General features: G+C 47.3%; 1 protein-coding gene across 2 annotated transcripts; it reads left to right on the forward strand.

The window, feature by feature from the left end:
* Positions 1 to 269: 269 nt before the first annotated feature.
* Positions 270 to 17,233, forward strand: sgpp2 (sphingosine-1-phosphate phosphatase 2). Of its 2 annotated transcripts, XM_061217499.1 has the most exons (6): positions 270 to 308; positions 3,869 to 4,030; positions 6,204 to 6,365; positions 9,957 to 10,136; positions 15,292 to 15,381; positions 16,241 to 17,233. In XM_061217499.1, exons 3-6 carry the CDS (start codon positions 6,357 to 6,359, stop codon positions 16,784 to 16,786), a joined length of 825 nt encoding a protein of 274 aa, XP_061073483.1. In that variant the 5' UTR covers positions 270 to 308; positions 3,869 to 4,030; positions 6,204 to 6,356; the 3' UTR covers positions 16,787 to 17,233. The 2 variants fall into 2 exon arrangements, with proteins under 2 accessions (XP_061073483.1, XP_061073482.1); XM_061217498.1 differs by lacking the exon at positions 270 to 308 and having other exon boundaries at positions 3,568 to 4,030.
* The last annotated feature ends 1,273 nt before the right edge of the window (positions 17,234 to 18,506 follow it).

Genomic DNA, 18,506 nt, shown 5'->3' on the forward strand with positions numbered 1-18,506 from the left:
GGACTGGACTAAAATAGCGGAGGTTTGATTTCCAGCACTTTTCCTGTAGCATTTAGCCGCAGCATTAACCCGAATAGCTGCATTAAATATACGCTACAGATTCATAAACCTGTGTGCAGCCAACTCTCGAAAAGTATGACAACGGTACAGAAATGTGTTGTTTCAGCTATATACTTAAGGCATTTGGATTTGAGATCAAAATATGAATATGAGACAAACTGCTTTTATGTCATGCAAATAATGTATGTTTTACCATTTTACAGAAACAGCTGTTTGTGTTGAGTCCCCCAATTGTCAGCTGTGCAAAAGTAAGTTAACAGATTAACCTTAAAGGTTAATCAAAGTCTAACATTTGGTTGCGTTGCCCTTAAATGCAGAAACTGCATCAAGTCTACGACCCGCTGACATCACCAAACCTCTGTTATCATCTTTGGAAAAGCCTTTCCAGGCCTTCACTGCAGTGTGTGTGTCGAACTGTTCTTGAGCAAGACACCTAAGCCCCAAATGGGTGAATGAGAGGCATCAATTGTACAGCGCTTTGGATAAAGGCGCTATATAAATGCCAACCATTTACCATTTACCTTCTGTTGATCTTTGGTTTGGGGGGTTTCTGTCTTCAGTCTTCTCTCCAGATCTGAAGCTTTAAACAAGCTGACTGAGAGCCAATACCTGATTGGGTAGACTGCGGTTCCTGTAAGAAAAAAAGAAAAATGTAGTTGCTGAATCTGGATACATATTTTATGTGCAACGCCAAGTTTGAAAGTTTGATCAGAGTCTCACAGGCCTTTCAAGGCTCTAGATTACACATGACCCGTAAATGTGGGCGCTTTGACATGAGGGGGTTAGGCTTTGACACATGTGAGGGGGTTAGGCTTTGACACATGTGAGGGGGTTAGGCTTTGACACATGTGAGGGGGTTAGGCTTTGACACATGTGAGGGGGTTAGGCTTTGACATGTGAGGGGGTTAGGCTTTAACACATGTGAGGGGGTTAGGCTTTGACACATGTGAGGGGGTTAGGCTTTGACACATGTGAGGGGGTTAGGCTTTAACACATGTGAGGGGGTTAGGCTTTGACATGTGAGGGGGTTAGGCTTTAACACATGTGAGGGGGTTAGGCTTTGACATGTGAGGGGGTTAGGCTTTGACACATGTGAGGGGGTTAGGCTTTAACACATGTGAGGGGGTTAGGCTTTAACACATGTGAGGGGGTTAGGCTTTGACATGTGAGGGGGTTAGGCTTTAACACATGTGAGGGGGTTAGGCTTTGACATGTGAGGGGGTTAGGCTTTAACACATGTGAGGGGGTTAGGCTTTAACACATGTGAGGGGGTTAGGCTTTGACATGTGAGGGGGTTAGGCTTTAACATGTGAGGGGGTTAGGCTTTAACACGTGAGGGGGTTAGGCTTTGACATATGTGAGGGGGTTAGGCTTTAACACATGTGAGGGGGTTAGGCTTTAACACATGTGAGGGGGTTAGGCTTTAACACATGTGAGGAGGTTAGGCTTTAACACATGTGTGGGGGTTAGGCTTTAACACATGTGAGGGGGTTAGGCTTTAACACATGTGAGGGGGTTAGGCTTTGACATGTGAGGGGGTTAGGCTTTAACACATGTGAGGGGGTTAGGCTTTAACACATGTGAGGGGGTTAGGCTTTAACACATGTGAGGGGGTTAGGCTTTAACACATGTGAGGGGGTTAGGCTTTAACACATGTGAGGGGGTTAGGCATTGCTTTGTATCGCATGCTCTTCTGGCTCATCATCCTGCTGTGATCAGAGGTTTGCACCTTGCAGGGTAGCGCCTATAATTCTGCTCTCAGAGTCGACTTTGTACGGCGATTTGAGATGTTTCCAGTCCTGCCCTCTGGAGCCTGCTGGTGATGTCACAGTGTTGTTTCAGGCATGTTACAGCAAGTAGCTGTACGGGGGGGTGACATGGCTCAGGCAGTAAGAGCAGTCGTCTGGCAGTCAGAGGGTTGCCGGTTCGATTCCCCGCCTGGGCTATGTTGAAGTGTCTGAGCAAGACACCTAACCCCCAAATGCTCCTGACGAGCTGGTCGGCGCCTTGCATGGGAGCCAATCGCCGTCGGTGTGTGTGTTTATGAATGGGTGAATGAATCACCATCGGTGTGTGTGTATGAATGTTTAAAAAAAAAAAAAAAAAACAGGTAGCTGTACGGTGTTTAGAGCACACCAGTGGTTTCTTTCTTGTTCATGAATAATATAATAATGCATAAACAAGGCGTTTTTGCCCACAGAACTGCTGCTCACAGGGATGTTTTTTTGCTTTTCACACTATTCTCTGCCAAGTCTGAGTCTGTGTGAAAGGAGATCAGCAGTTTCTGAGATACTGAACTTGATTACATTTAGAATTTGGCACCATTGCGTTCCAATAAAAAAAGTGGGAAATGTGTTTGCGTTAGGGTCCTATGAAAAAGCACAAATTGAGTGAAAGGTACAATCGGTCATTTCGGACTCCTAACGGTCAAGAGAGGAATTGCAACAACAACCAACCTCAAACCATAACACTGTTTAAGCTTCCCACAGTCTATGAATATAACGCGTAATATAAAGCGTTATCATACAGTTCAGTGCTCTGGTGCTCTGTCAGCTGTCAGTGACAAACGCAACAGAGCCTGCCATCTTTTCGTAGTGTTCTTGTAAGAACATGTTCGCCGAACTTTATAAAATATTGACTTTGGTGTGCTACACAACACAATTTATATTTTTTGTCTTTTTGAAGTTTTCACTTTAGCTAACCAACTAGATTGTGAGCAAGCAAGTTATTTGGCTACGTAACTAACTGGCTATGTAACTGAGATATGATAGTCCACCACAAACGATGCAACTGTAACTTACAGTTTGAGAGAAATAAAGGTTTAGCTATTGAACACGTAAAGAGATAAAAGGAACGTGTAGCTGCCAAAATTGCACACCAGACAAGCGATCACTGAAACTGTATACTATTGCTTATCTAGCAAAAACAATACCAGCTATTAGCTATTACTAGTTAGCTTCCCGAATTTACAAATATCCACCTGAAGCACAATGCTTGTGCAATTGCGAAGTTCGTATTGCCTGTATTTTAAGTGGATATTTGTAAATTCGTCAAGCTAACTACAGCTAATTTGCTTGTTGCTACCGATAACTGGTATGGTTTTAGAATTAGATATGTAGTCTTCGCTTGGATAATAAGCAACAGTATACAGCGTTTCAGTCATCTCTTGTGAGGAGGGCAATTTGGGCAGTTACACGACAATACGCCCCCACGCGATTGGCTGTGGCAGTTTTCAACAAATGAGCTTGAATACAGCTCTATATTGTTTTGATGGAGTTACGGACAGACAAATGTACACTTTGAAACCAATTTCAGGACTATAAACCCAGGACCTAAATGTAAGGACTATAAACCCAGGATTATAAACCCAGGACCTAAATGTAAGGACTATAAACCCAGGCAGAGGGTGAGTCAACATGTCAGTGAGCCTTTTTCAATGATAGGAAGGGATTTGGTCTTGTAACAATATTTTAACACTAAGATCTTACCTATTGTACCTTTAAGTGACGGTGTATCTGAAATAAAGGTATTATTTCCTGTGCTGTCTATCATAGTATGGGAACTAATGTAGGGATAAGACCATAATCTATCATGTATCTATCATTATCACCCTTACCTCCCAACCCGTCGGGCTCTATGGCAGCTCGGTAGCAAACACCTGTCCGAGAACCCACCTGAGCACACACCTCCACACCTGGGAAACCGCAGATTGTCGCTACAGTGGCGTACAGTACAACAGCGATACCGACGCATAGCCCACATGTTACACATGAATGGCGCAATGTTTAAATTAATTACGTACCTGCAGGATTCCGAGCTGGTCGCCAGGTTTCAGAGGACATGTGGCCTGTTTGCAGTGAAGAGCGAGCGGCGCCGCACCTGTGGGAATGGGCATCTACAGGTGGACGGCACAGAGGACCGGAGCTGCACTTCAGATTACACATATCAAGCGAATGGGTACAACGTGGATGTGAGTTAAACATTTTTTAATGATTGGTGACATAAAAGGTATATTCGTTTTGTAAAAGTTTTGCATTGCTGTTGATATTGCACACGACTCATTCCAGTCTAACCTGGAGCCAAGGTAAATACTTAATGACTGGATTTTCCCGTTTCTCGACCTGTGTTAAAATGCCAAGAAAACATGGTACAGATTGGTCTATTGATAGTATGTGATTAATTTTCCAAATTATTCTTAACAACGTTTTTACTTTGGATCATAAACGTGTGGACGGTTCAAGTTATTTGATAAACGTTTGGACACGACTTGCAGGTCTCCGGGACAACCGAGAATAATATTGACCGTCGCCACAAAATACACGTAGGCTATGATGAACATAAAGCGACGGCAGCTCCGTGATATAATCTCGTACAGACGGGAGCGCCGTGATAGGATCTGGTACAGACTGGAGTGCCCCTGTTCTGCACTCAGTAGGCATGTGGTTTTAGTCCCCGTGAGTATCTTGTGAACTACAACTTCCGGCAGCGACATCGCCTGGTTTCTATAATTAAGGCTTTAATTTCTTATTTTAAATTTCGGTTTAGTTTGAAAAGTCGCACACACTGGAATCAGATAACACCATACTTTCTCTGCTACTTTCAAACAAAATATTGTATGAGTATCTGTGGTCTACGTGTGCGTGTTCTACAGTAGTGATTAGTGTGCTACTCGGCAGCAGTGAGTCAGGTCTAGTGACGTCATGCTCAGAGATGGCAGGAGGGGCAGGAGACCAGCACACTCAAGCTGCATACTACATACTACATACTACTAACACTACATTTCAATTAACAACAGCCTGAAATTTAGTATGAGTAGTATGCAGTTTTGAACAGTGTGTGGATTAAGAAACCTCTGCCATTGGTCCTCACTCCTGGTCCTGGAGAGCCGCAGGGTGTGCTGGGGTCCTCACTCCTGGTCCTGGAGAGCCGCAGGGTGTGCTGGGGTCCTCACTCCTGGTCCTGGAGAGCCGCAGGGTGTGCTGGTTTTGTTTTCACATTAATATCAGCAACAAATTCAGACCCAAGAATCCACACAAGTTGAGTAAACTGTGAATTTTCTGCTTTAATGTATCAATTAAGTGCTGAGTATCAACAAAAGCCAGCACACCCTGCGGCTCTATATTCATACCCAGGCTGTGTATTCCTGCATCCTGTTGAGCTCCGATCCTGAACCCTGGTGACCCGCTGCGCCTTCAGCCCTCATCAGGACGACCCTGTTCTAACTCTCTCCTCCCCTTTAACAACCCTATATTATATGTATTTCCCACATTCAGAACCCTACATGTATTGGATGTAATTTGACAGGTTTTTACTGAGGTTTGTCCCTGGCTCATGAAAAGGAGCATTAGTGCAGAATCCCTCAGAAAGACAATCCACCACATGACCCATCAACATGGAGAGATATACATATATCCTATAGATATATACATCTCCTCCCTACCATCTATGAAGTGTTCATGAAATGTATTCTTGCTCATGTCCTTGCATGGTTGGTAGATGCAAACATTTTATCCCCAAAGCAGAAGGCCTATATTAACAGGCAAGGCATGAATGTGACTAGACTGAAATAGACTGTGTATCTATAGTGTCCATGTCATTAATCTGTACTGTGTGTCTGTAGTGTCCATGTCATTAATCTGTACTGTGTGTCTGTAGTGTCCATGTTATTATTATGTACTGTGTGTCTGTAGTGTCCATGTTATTATTATGTACTGTGTGTCTGTAGTGTCCATGTTATTATTCTGTACTGTGTGTCTGTAGTGTCCATGTCATTATTCTGTACTGTGTGTCTGTAGTGTCCATGTCATTATTCTGTACTGTGTGTCTGTAGTGTCCATGTCATTATTCTGTACTGTGTGTCTGTAGTGTCCATGTCATTATTCTGTACTGTGTGTCTGTAGTGTCCATGTCATTATTCTGTACTGTGTGTCTGTAGTGTCCATGTCATTATTCTGTACTGTGTGTCTGTAGTGTCCATGTCATTATTCTGTACTGTGTGTCTGTAGTGTCCATGTCATTATTCTGTACTGTGTGTCTGTAGTGTCCATGTCATTATTCTGTACCAGAGGCCTGGGTCTGTTGGCATTGCAGGTTTAACACTCCTGTATCAATCGTGTCTCACCTGTCGCACCCCTCACCTGTAGGCTGCCTCGGGCCCCCAGTACCAGGTGAGGAACGTGTTCCTGTACTACCTGTTCCTGGTGTCAGCCGCCTTGGGGCGGGAAGTGTTCTACATCTCCTTCCTGCCCTGCGTCCACTGGAACCTCGACCCCTTCCTGTGCCGGCGTCTGGTCAACATGTGGGCTGTGAGTTTCTCTGTCCATCTCCTGATAGAAACACTCCCTCTGTCTCTCTGAAGGAGAGAAGGTTACAACAACAACATTCTGGCAAGTGGGTCCCGAGGACTGGAGTTGGGAAACACTGGCATAGGGGATGTGGTATGGCTCTATACCATAACACACCCACATACTAACACACACACACACAAACACACACACACACACACACAGACTCACTCTGACACACACACACACACAGACTCACTCTGGCACACACACACACACACACACACACAAACACAGACTCACTCTGGCACACACACACACACAAACACACACACACACACACACACACACACAGACTCACTCTGGCACACACACACACACACACAGACTCACTCTGGCACACACACACACACACACACACACACACAGACTCACTCTGGCACACACACACACACACACACACAGACTCACTCTGGCACACACACACACACACACACACACACAGAAACACACACACACACACACAGACAGACTCACTCTGGCACACACACACACACACAGAAACACACACACACACACACACAGACTCACTCTGGCACACACACACACACACACACACACACACACAGACTCACTCTGGCACACACACACACACACACACACACACACACACACACACACACACACACACACACACACACACACACACACACACACACACACACACACACACACACACACACACACAGGCACTGCGCTGGGTTAGTGTTTGTGGGATCTGCGCTCCATGGCTGTGAGTGGGTCCCAGGGGTGAAGCACACAGCCTGTCCCGGTCCCTGAGTGACGACTGCACCAACACCTGTTCCACCTGAGCAGCCCCGCCTGCCTCCTGTCCCAGTCTTTTATTTCATAATGCAGCTGTAGGATTTCTTCTGTAACCCCAAACAGTGCAATATCAGTACTCCTCTCAGAGACACGTGAATAAATAGGTGAAATTATTTTGTCTTGCCTTTTGGGAACATTTGTGGAGGAGTCAGTATTGTCTTTGTGAGCCTGTCTACCAACATGCTGCCTTAAAACTAAGCATCTCACACTGCATATGGTCTCCTTCTACCACAGAGCCAGTGCCCCCTACAGGTCACAAGGGCCTAGGCACATTAGCACAGTTAGACGTAGTGTGTGTGCAAAGGTATGGTCTCTGGTTTAGTAATGTTCACATGGCTGTCCCTGGTTTAGTAATGTTCACATGGCTGTCCCTGGTTTAGTAATGTTCACATGGCTGTCTCTGGTTTAGTAATGTTCACATGGCTGTCTCTGGTTCAGTAATGGTAATGTTCACATGGCTGTCTCTGGTTCAGTAATGGTAATGTTCACATGGCTGTCTCTGGTTCAGTAATGGTAATGTTCACATGGCTGTCTCTGGTTTAGTAATGTTCACATGGCTGTCTCTGGTTCAGTAATGTTCACACGGCTGTCTCTGGTTCAGTAACGTACACACACTGATGCAAATTGCTTATTTCTCTCCACTCCTGACCTGGAAATTGAGGTCCACTTGAAGGACATTCCAACCTCTTAAATGTTCCTTCTAGGAGCTTGAAGTATAAGATTGGGAGAAGAACATGTGTACATTACTGAACACTTCCTTTGAGCAAGAAAACATCAGTGCATCCTTGGTGGAAATATTTTTCCGGAAAGCCTGATGTATAAACGATCGTGGGTGGGTGCACCTCTTCCCATCTGTAACCGACGTTGCTGTGAACTGAACAAACATTTTTACATTTATTTTACTTCCCACTTTTCTAAGCCTCTCCCGGTGGGTGGAGCTCAGAGTAGAGCAAGAAGGAGAAAGAAAAAAAAAAGAAGAGAAAACCAAGCGAGTCTCCGGACTGAGGCCACTGACGGCAGCTCTTTCTCGTAGTTTTTCTGGTTCCGTTTGCTACTGGTGCATGCTGGGTAATTGCATATGCCAGAAAAGTCAGATTGTGCAGCGAGAGACAAACCCATGTCCCGTGTTCCCAGTTTCTTTCTGTTTCAGCTCCGTAACACTTAAATGATTTTTGTTCGTGATTGAGAGGCACATGAGAGCATGTTGGTAAGGATTCATGTTTTATTGCTATGGTTTCGCTGACACTTGATGAATTGGTCTCGTGCCAGAGTAAGGGCTACATGAGGGTTCCTCCTCCTGCTCCTCCTCGCCTCTGTTTCTGAGTAAGAGCCAGACAGCGACTCAAGCCACAGAGAAACCGTGAGAAATGTTAATGATGCAGTCTCCTAATTAACGTCAAGTACTCCACCCAGGGCTTATTCTTCTACTGCCAGTATTTTCCACTGATGCCATTCTCTCTCTCTCTCGCTCTCTCTCTCTCTCTCACTCTCTCCCTCTCCTTCACTCATTAATTAAACATAACTGTTGTGCTTAAAATACCTCTAAAAGCTCAAGACCACAAGTTTGTCACCGGACCAAACTACAGACAGCAATCACTTATTTATACTGCATTAGTGATGATGCACTTGTCTTCAGTGCAGAGACAGTCAGCTGGGATTGGCTGTGTCTCATGAGCAGCTCAGGAATCTGAGTGATCCAGCAGTCCTAACAGCTCTGAATGAGCGCCTGAATCAGGAAGTGTTTAACAGGAAGTAGTGGCTCCATCCTGCTGTGTTTGTTGTAACTTTATTCAGTACTGATGTGATATGAATCTAGAGCAGGGGTCGGCAACCCTGGTCCTGGAGAGCCGCAGGGTGTGCTGGCTTTTGTCGTTACTCAGCACTTAATTGATCGATTAAAGCAGTGGATTACACAGTTAACTCGCCTCACCTGGTTTCTTGGGTATGAAGGCGAAAACAAAAACCAGCACACCCTGCGGCTCTCCAGGACCAGGGTTGCCGACCCCTGACCTAGAGGTTCAAGTTTAGTGATGAAAATGAAAATGGCAGCAAAAGAACTGTTACATTATATTATTGGCATTTGGCAGACGCTCTTATCCAGAGCGACATACAGTTGATTAGACTTAGCAGGAGACAATCCTCCCCTGAAGCAATGCAGGGTTAAGGGCCTTGCTCAAGGGCCCAATGGCTGTGCGGATCTTATTGTGGCTACACAGGGGATTCAAACCACCGACCTTGCGTGTCCCAGTCATTTACCTTAACCACTATGCTACAGGCTGCCTGTGTGATTAACTTTGTATGTATTTGTTTGTGTTCTAAATGTTAAGGGAGAACTGCTATCCAATAAAGAAACATTTTTATTTCAGACATTGACATCCGGTCAATTATTTGAAAGTTTTGGGGGGGGGGGGCATTTTGTGAGCTCATACCTGCCCTACTGTGCTGATGTATGTTGGCCATGTTGTGAGCTCATACCTGCCCGACTGTGCTGATGTATGTCAGCCATGTTGTGAGCTCATACCTGCCCTACTGTGCTGATGTATGTCGGCCATGTTGTGAGCTCATACCTGCCCGACTGTGCGGATGTATGTCAGCCATGTTGTGAGCTCATACCTGCCCTACTGTGCTGATGTATGTCAGCCATGTTGTGAGCTCATACCTGCCCTACTGTGCTGATGTATGTCAGCCATGTTGTGAGCTCATACCTGCCCTACTGTGCTCCCTCAGGTCGTGATGTACATCGGGCAGGTGCTGAAGGACACGCTGAAGATGCCACGTCCTCTGGCGCCCCCTGTGGTGAGGCTGGAGACACGCGTGTCAGCGGAATACGGAATGCCCTCCACACATGCCATGGCTGCCACCACCATCTTCTTCACCTTCCTCTTTAGCGCCACCCACAGGTTCCAGGTGGGTCACCTTCAGGGTCCAGGTGGGCTTAGTGTTGGGGCCCCGGGCTCAGCGTTGTGGCCCCGGGCTCAGTGATGGATGGATGGATGGATGGATGGATGGATAGGTCGACAAGGTATGTGGCTCTACCTGTTCTCAGAATCAGAACTGAACCACTCACAACCATCGTAGATGGATGGATGGATATAGATGTCACATGGGTATTTCTATAGAGTTGAACGAAGGACAGAAACAGGGAGGAGGAGAAAAAAGAAAAGATGGATGGTTTAGTTTTCTCTGTCAGGAAGAATGTGTGGAATTCAAAGAGATTAAATCATTGTTCCTGCAGGTTTCACAATATATGTGTGATAACATTATGTGATGTGGTGTTTGTTTTTCCTGTAGTTCCAGTTTGAGGCCAGTGTTTCCCGCAGTGGTTTATAGTTAAGGAAGGCCACCTGAACAAAAAACGGCCCTGTCTTAACTAATGGTGGATTAAAAAATGAAAATGGATGAATCATTTTTTTTTAAAAATCTGACTGTGTTGCAAGGTGACGTCGAACAGCATAATCTGCTGGTTGAAAATAACATTGCGCAGTTTGTCATTCAATCGTTATTCATTGGGACCAACTTTGAAGTGAGTGAATTATTAATCTTAACTCCATAAAATACCAGCATAGCCTATCCACTATTTATCATGCCATTGCGAAACCATGAGCTTTGCACATCGGTTTCTCAAAATTTTTTGGTGGACTAGCAGCTAGTTAGAGTAGGCAAATTTAACTTTTCAAATGAGTCAATTTTGCTCGCATGGCAGACAGATGAAAAATCAGCCCAAAATATCAGGCTTCTCCCAGCCACAAACAAGCCATCGAATCCAGTGGTATACAGACAAAACATACTTTGGCTGGCTTTACAAAACGGAACATATCGAGTAGAACGTTAATTTATTTTCACATGATATGATCGTGAATGAGAATGAATAGGCTATATTATAAATCATCCACAAAGACCAATTCAAATAACCGCACGTGTATGTACTGTGGGAGCAATAATTATTTGATCCCTTGCTGATTTTACATTCTACATTTACATTTTAGTCATTTGGCAGATGCTTTTAATCCAAAGCGATTTACAAGTGCATAGGTTCTACCATAAGTCAGAGCATCACATCCATAACGAGGAAAATACATAGGAGGTGCTGTTAAACATATAGTCATCATGAGTGCAATATCTTTTTTTTTTTTTTGGACAAGAGGGATAGGGATATCAGAAAGGGGGGCGGGGGGAATCAGGAGGGAGGACTAAGGTAGAGTTTGAAAAGGTGTGTTTTTAGTCTGCGTCGAAATAGGGGGAGGGATTCTGCTGTCCTGACAGTGGTAGGCAAGTCATTCCACCACTGAGGAACCAGAACGGAAAACAGGCGTGAACGTGCAGCTCGACCGCCAGGTGCACGTAGTGAGGGAATCGTAAGGTGACCAGAGCTGGCAGACCAGAGCGGTCTAGCTGGGGAGTAGGGAGTCATCAGGGATTGTATGTAAGGTGGGGCAGACCCCTTAGCAGCCTGAAATACCAACACTAGGGCCTTGAATCGGATGCGTGCGGCAATAGGAAGCCAGTGGAGGCCAATGAGAAGCGGGGTGACATGAGCCGACCTGGGCTGACTGGTGATCAGGCGGGCTGCAGCATTCTGGACCAGCTGGAGGGGCTTGATGGCACACGCTGGGAGACCGGCTAGGAGGGAGTTGCAGTAATCCAGGCGGGAAATGACAAGCGCCTGGACTAGGAGCAGGGTGGCTTTCTCCGTCAGGAGATGACGGATACGGCGTATATTGTACAGAAAAACCTGCAGGTTCTGGCAGTGGAGGATACTTGTGGAGCCAGGGTAAGGCAGTTATCAAGAGTTACCCCAAGATCCTTTGCCGTACGGGAGGAGGAAACTACAAAGTCCTCAATAGTCAGTGAGTAGGTTTGCCCACTTACAAAGAATGGAACTGTGTAGAATTTTAATCATAGGTACATTTTAACATTGAAAATAAACCACAATAACAACATCATATAAATTTTATAAATGAATTATCGTATTTTAAGCATGAAATAAGTATTTGATCCCCTACCAATCAGCAATAATTCTGGCTCCCACAGACCAGTTAATTTGCCATTAAGAAGCACTCCTAATCTCAACTCATTACCCAAAACACCTGTGTCAACTCGTTACATCATTATGTAGCTGTATAATAGACACCTGTCCACACAATCAATCAGATTCCAACGTTTCCACCATGGGCAAGACAAAGGAGCGGTCTAAGGACATCAGGGACAAAATTGTAGACCTGCACAAGGCTGAGATGGGCTACAAGAAAATAAGCAAGCAGCTTGGTGAGAAGTTAACAACTGTTGGAGCAATTATTAGAAAATGGAAGAAACAGAAAGTCACCGCCAATCTCCCTCGGTCTGGGGCTCCACTCAAGATCTCGCCTCGTGGGATATCAATGATCATGAGAAAGGTCAGGGGTCAGCCCAGTACTACACAGGAGGAGCTTGTTAATGACCTGAAGGCAGTTGGGACCACAGTCACGAAGAGAACCATCAGTAACACACTACACTGTGAAGGATTAAAATCCTGCTGCGCATGCAAGGATCCTCTGCTGAAGAAGGCACATGTACAGGCCCGTCTGAAGTTTGCCAAAGAACACCTGGATGATCCAGAGGAGGTCTGGGAGAAGGTGATGTGGTCAGATGAGACCAAAATAGAGCTATTTGGCATCAACTCGACTCGCTGTGTTTGGAGGAAGAGAAATGCTGAGTACAACCCCAAGAACACCATCCCCACTGTGAAGCATGGAGGTGGAAACCTTGTGCTTTGGGGGTGTTTCTCAGCTAAGGGGACAGGACGACTTCACCGTATCGAGGGGAGGATGAATGGGGCCATGTACCAGGAAATTTTGGACGACAACCTCCTTCCCTCAGTGAGAGCACTGAAAATGGGTCGTGGATGGGTCTTCCAACATGACAATGACCCAAAACATACGGCCAAGGCAACAAAGGAGTGGCTCAAAAAGAAGCATATTAAGGTCCTGGGGTGGTCTAGCCAGTCTCCAGACCTAAATCCCATCAAAAATCTGTGGAGGGAGCTGAAGCTCCGAGTTGCCAAGCGACCTTAAGGATTTGGAGAGGATCTGCAAAGAGGAGTGGACCAAAATCCCTCCCAAGATCTGTGCAAACCTGGTGAAAAACTACAACAAACGTCTGACATCTGTGCTTGCCAACAAAGGTTTCTCCACCAAGTATTAAGTCCTATTGTTCTATGGATCAAATACTTATTTCATGTGAAAATATGATATAAAATTTATAAAATTTATATGATGTTGTTATTGTGGATTATTTTGTGATATTGTCTCTCAATGTTAAAATGTACTTATGATTACAAAGAATGGAACTGTGTAGAATTGTAAGTGGGCAAACCTACAAAATCAGCAAGGGATCAAATAATTATTGCTCCCACTGTATACTGTACACGTGTTTATTGATATACATTTTATATGAAACAATGTGAATTGCTGCTATTTTATATACAATTGTTGTAATGTAGCCTATAGGCTATATTAAACGTTATTCCTGGGGATGTTTGCAGAATATGCAGAGCAGAAGGATAAACGTGGCTCATCAAATACATGGCCCATCTCAAAGGCCATTCGCAGAGATCCTCCGGTACAAACTACAGGCCTCATGCGTTGGACTCGCAACATGAGTTCATGCAGTTGTTTTGCCTAAACACAGTTATGCATGTCAAGTCAAATTATTATTATTTTAGTGAACATGTTTATGTTCTGTACAGAGTATAAAAATAAAGACATCACTTGGGCCTTCCTGCGTGCCTGCCTACCCCCCTCCCCTTTCAGTTTGAGTCTGTGCTGTGTGTCTGTAGATTCAGTTTGAGTCTGTGCTGTGTGTCTGTAGATTCAGTTTGAGTCTGTGCTGTGTGTCTGTAGATTCAGTTTGAGTCTGTGCTGTGTGTCTGTAGATTCAGTTTGAGTCTGTGCTGTGTGTCTGTAGATTCAGTTTGAGTCTGTGCTGTGTGTCTGTAGATTCAGTTTGAGTCTGTGCTGTGTGTCTGTAGATTCAGTTTGAGTCTGTGCTGTGTGTCTGTAGATTCAGTTTGAGTCTGGGCTGTGTGTCTGTAGATTCAGTTTGAGTCTGTGCTGTGTGTCTGTAGATTCAGTTTGAGTCTGTGCTGTGTGTCTGTAGATTCAGTTTGAGTCTGTGCTGTGTGTCTGTAGATTCAGTTTGAGTCTGGGCTGTGTGTCTGTAGATTCAGTTTGAGTCTGTGCTGCGTGTCTGTAGATTCAGTTTGAGTCTGTGCTGCGTGTCTGTAGATTCAGTTTCAGTCTGTGCTGTGTGTCTGTAGATTCAGTTTGAGTCTGTGCTGTGTGTCTGTAGATTCAGTTTGAGTCTGTGCTGCGTGTCTGTAGATTCAGTTTGAGTCTGTGCTGTGTGTCTGTAGATTCAGTTTGAGTCTGGGCTGTGTGTCTGTAGATTCAGTTTGAGTCTGTGCTGTGTGTCTGTAGATTCAGTTTGAGTCTGTGCTGTGTGTCTGTAGATTCAGTTTGAGTCTGGGCTGTGTGTCTGTAGATTCAGTTTGAGTCTGTGCTGTGTGTCTGTAGATTCAGTTTGAGTCTGTGCTGCATGCCTGTAGATTCAGTTTGAGTCTGTGCTGCGTGTCTGTAGATTCAGTTTGAGTCTGTGCTGTGTGCCTGTAGATTCAGTTTGAGTCTGTGCTGTGTGTCTGTAGATTCAGTTTGAGTCTGTGCTGTGTGTCTGTAGATTCAGTTTGAGTCTGTGCTGTGTGTCTGTAGATTCAGTTTGAGTCTGTGCTGTGTGTCTGTAGATTCAGTTTGAGTCTGGGCTGTGTGTCTGTAGATTCAGTTTGAGTCTGGGCTGCGTGTCTGTAGATTCAGTTTGAGTCTGGGCTGCGTGTCTGTAGATTCAGTTTGAGTCTGTGCTGCGTGCCTGTATATTCAGTTTGAGTCTGGGCTGTGTGTCTGTAGATTCAGTTTGAGTCTGTGCTGCGTGTCTGTAGATTCAGTTTGAGTCTGTGCTGTGTGTCTGTAGATTCAGTTTGAGTCTGTGCTGTGTGTCTGTAGATTCAGTTTGAGTCTGTGCTGTGTGTCTGTAGATTCAGTTTGAGTCTGGGCTGCTGTTGGCTGTACTGCTGTCCATCCTGGTGTGTCTCAGCCGACTGTACACAGGCATGCACTCTGTTCTGGTGAGTAACACGCGCTCTCACGCGCTCTCACGCGCTCTCACGCGCTCTCACGCGCTCTCACGCGCTCTCACGCGCTCTCACGCACTCTCACGCACTCTCACGCACTCTCACGCACTCTCACGCACTCTCACGCACTCTCACGCACTCTCACACTCACTTACGCACTCTCACGCACTCTCACACACTCTCACACACACTCACACACACTCACACACACTCACACACACTCACACACACTCACACGCACTCACGCGCTCTCACGCGCTCTCACGCGCACTCACGCGCACTCACGCGCACTCACGCGCACTCACGCGCTCTCACGCGCTCTCACGCGCACTCACGCACACTCACGCACACTCACGCACACTCACGCACTCTCACGCACTCTCACGCACTCTCACGCACTCTCACACACTCTCACACACACTCACACACACTCACACACTCACACACACTCACACACACTCACACACACTCACACACTCTCACACACTCTCACACACTCTCACACACTCTCACACACACTCACACACACTCACACACACTCACACACACTCTCACACACTCTCACACACTCTCACACACTCTCACACACTCTCACACTCTCTCACACACTCTCTCACACACTCTCTCACACACACTCACACACACTCACACACACTCACACACACTCACACACACTCTCACACACTCTCACACACTCTCACACACACTCTCTCACACACTCTCTCACACACTCTCTCACACACTCTCTCACACACACTCACACACACTCACACACACTCTCACACACTCTCACACACTCTCACACACACACTCTCACACACTCTCACACACTCTCACGGTCTCACTTCTCCAGGACGTTATCGGTGGCGTCCTGATCTCGGCTGTGCTGATGCTCCTGACGTACCCAGCATGGGACGCCTTCGAGCGGGTGCAGCTGACCAGCCCACTCACCCCCGTGGTGTCAGTGGTACTGCCCTTCCTGCTGAGCTACTGCTACCCCAAGCTGGACCACTACAGCACAACGCGGGGGGACACCACCATCATCCTGGGCGTGGGGGCGGGGTGCTCTGCGGGGTACTGGCTGAACCAGCAGCTGGGGCAGACCTCTGAGCTCAAGGGGCCCTTCCCCTTGCCCCTCCCCCCGCTGACCCCCCGCACGCTGGCTTTGGGCTGCGCACGCTCAACGCTGGGTGTGGCTGTGCTGCTGGGGACCAGGCAGTTGGCGAAGAGCACCAGCCTCTGGGCGCTGTGCACCTGGCACCAGGTCAGCCCCAGCGACCCCCTGACACGCCGGCGCAGGGAGATCGAGGTGCCCTACAAGTTCAGCACCTACACCGCCATGGGCCTGGTGCACACCATCCTGCTCGACAGGGCCTTCCGCCAGCTCGGCCTGCTCTGAGAAGGGCCTGGGGCACAAAACCACTCACAGCACCCCAACACCACACGCACCACCCCAACACCACACCACACACAGCACCCCAACATCACACCACACACAGCACCCCAATACCACAGCACCCCAACATCACACCACTCACAGCACCCCAACACCACACCACACGCACCACCCCAACACCACACCACACACAGCACCCCAACATCACACCACACACAGCACCCCAACACCACAGCACCCCAACATCACACCACTCACAGCACCCCAACACCACACCACACGCACCACCCCAACACCACACCACACACAGCACCCCAACATCACACCACACGCACCACCCCAACACCACAGCACCCCAACATCACACCACTCACAGCACCCCAACACCACACCACACGCACCACCCCAACACCACACCACACACAGCACCCCAACATCACACCACACGCACCACCCCACTCACAGCACCCCAACACCACACCACTCACAGCACCCCAACACCACACACACCACACCACACACAGCACCCCAACACCACAGCACCCCAACACCACACCACTCACAGCACCCCAACACCACACCACACACAGCACCCCAACATCACACCACTCACAGCACCCCAACACCACACCACACACAGCACCCCAACATCACATCACACACAGCACCCCAACACCACACCACCCCAACACCACACCACTCACAGCACCCCAACATCACACACACCACACACAGCACCCCAACACCACACCACACACAGCACCCCAACATCACACCACACGCACCACCCCAACACCACACCACTCACAGCACCCCAACATCACACCACACGCACCACCCCAACACCACACCACTCACAGCACCCCAACATCACACCACACGCATCACCCCAACACCACACCACTCACAGCACCCCAACACCACACCACTCACAGCACCCCAACACCACACACACACCACACCACACACAGCACCTCAACACCACACCACCCCAACACTACACCACACACAGCACCTCAACACCACACCACACACAGCACCTCAACACCACACCACCCCAACACTACACCACACACAGCACCTCAACACCACACCACACACAGCACCTCAACACCACACCACACACAGCACCTCAACTCCACACCACACCACCCCAACACTACACCACAAACAGCACCCCAACTCCACACCACAAACAGCACCTCAACACCACACCACCCCAACACTACACCACAAACAGCACCCCAACTCCACACCACAAACAGGACCCCAACACCACAACACATACAGGACCCAAACACCACAAACAGCATCCCAACAACACAAACAGGACCCCAACACTACCAACATAACCCCAACACCACAAACAGGACCCCAACACCACAAACGGCACCCCAACACCACACTACAAACAGGACCCCAACACCGCAAACACAACCCCAAAACCACAAACAGGACCCCAACACCACAAACAGCACCCCAACACCACAAACACAACCCCAAAACCACAAACAGGACCCCAACACCATACCAGAAACAGTACCCCAACACTACACCAAAAACACGACCCAAACACAACATCACAAACAAGACCCCAAAACCACAAACAGGAACCCAACACACCACAAACACAGCCCCAGAACCACAAACAGGACCCACAGCCCCCGCCACACTAAACAGAACCACAGACAGGACCCACAGCCCCCGCCACACTAAACAGAAC

This window comes from Conger conger, chromosome 13 (genome assembly GCF_963514075.1).
Source record: "Conger conger chromosome 13, fConCon1.1, whole genome shotgun sequence".
Lineage (NCBI taxonomy): Eukaryota > Metazoa > Chordata > Actinopteri > Anguilliformes > Congridae > Conger > Conger conger.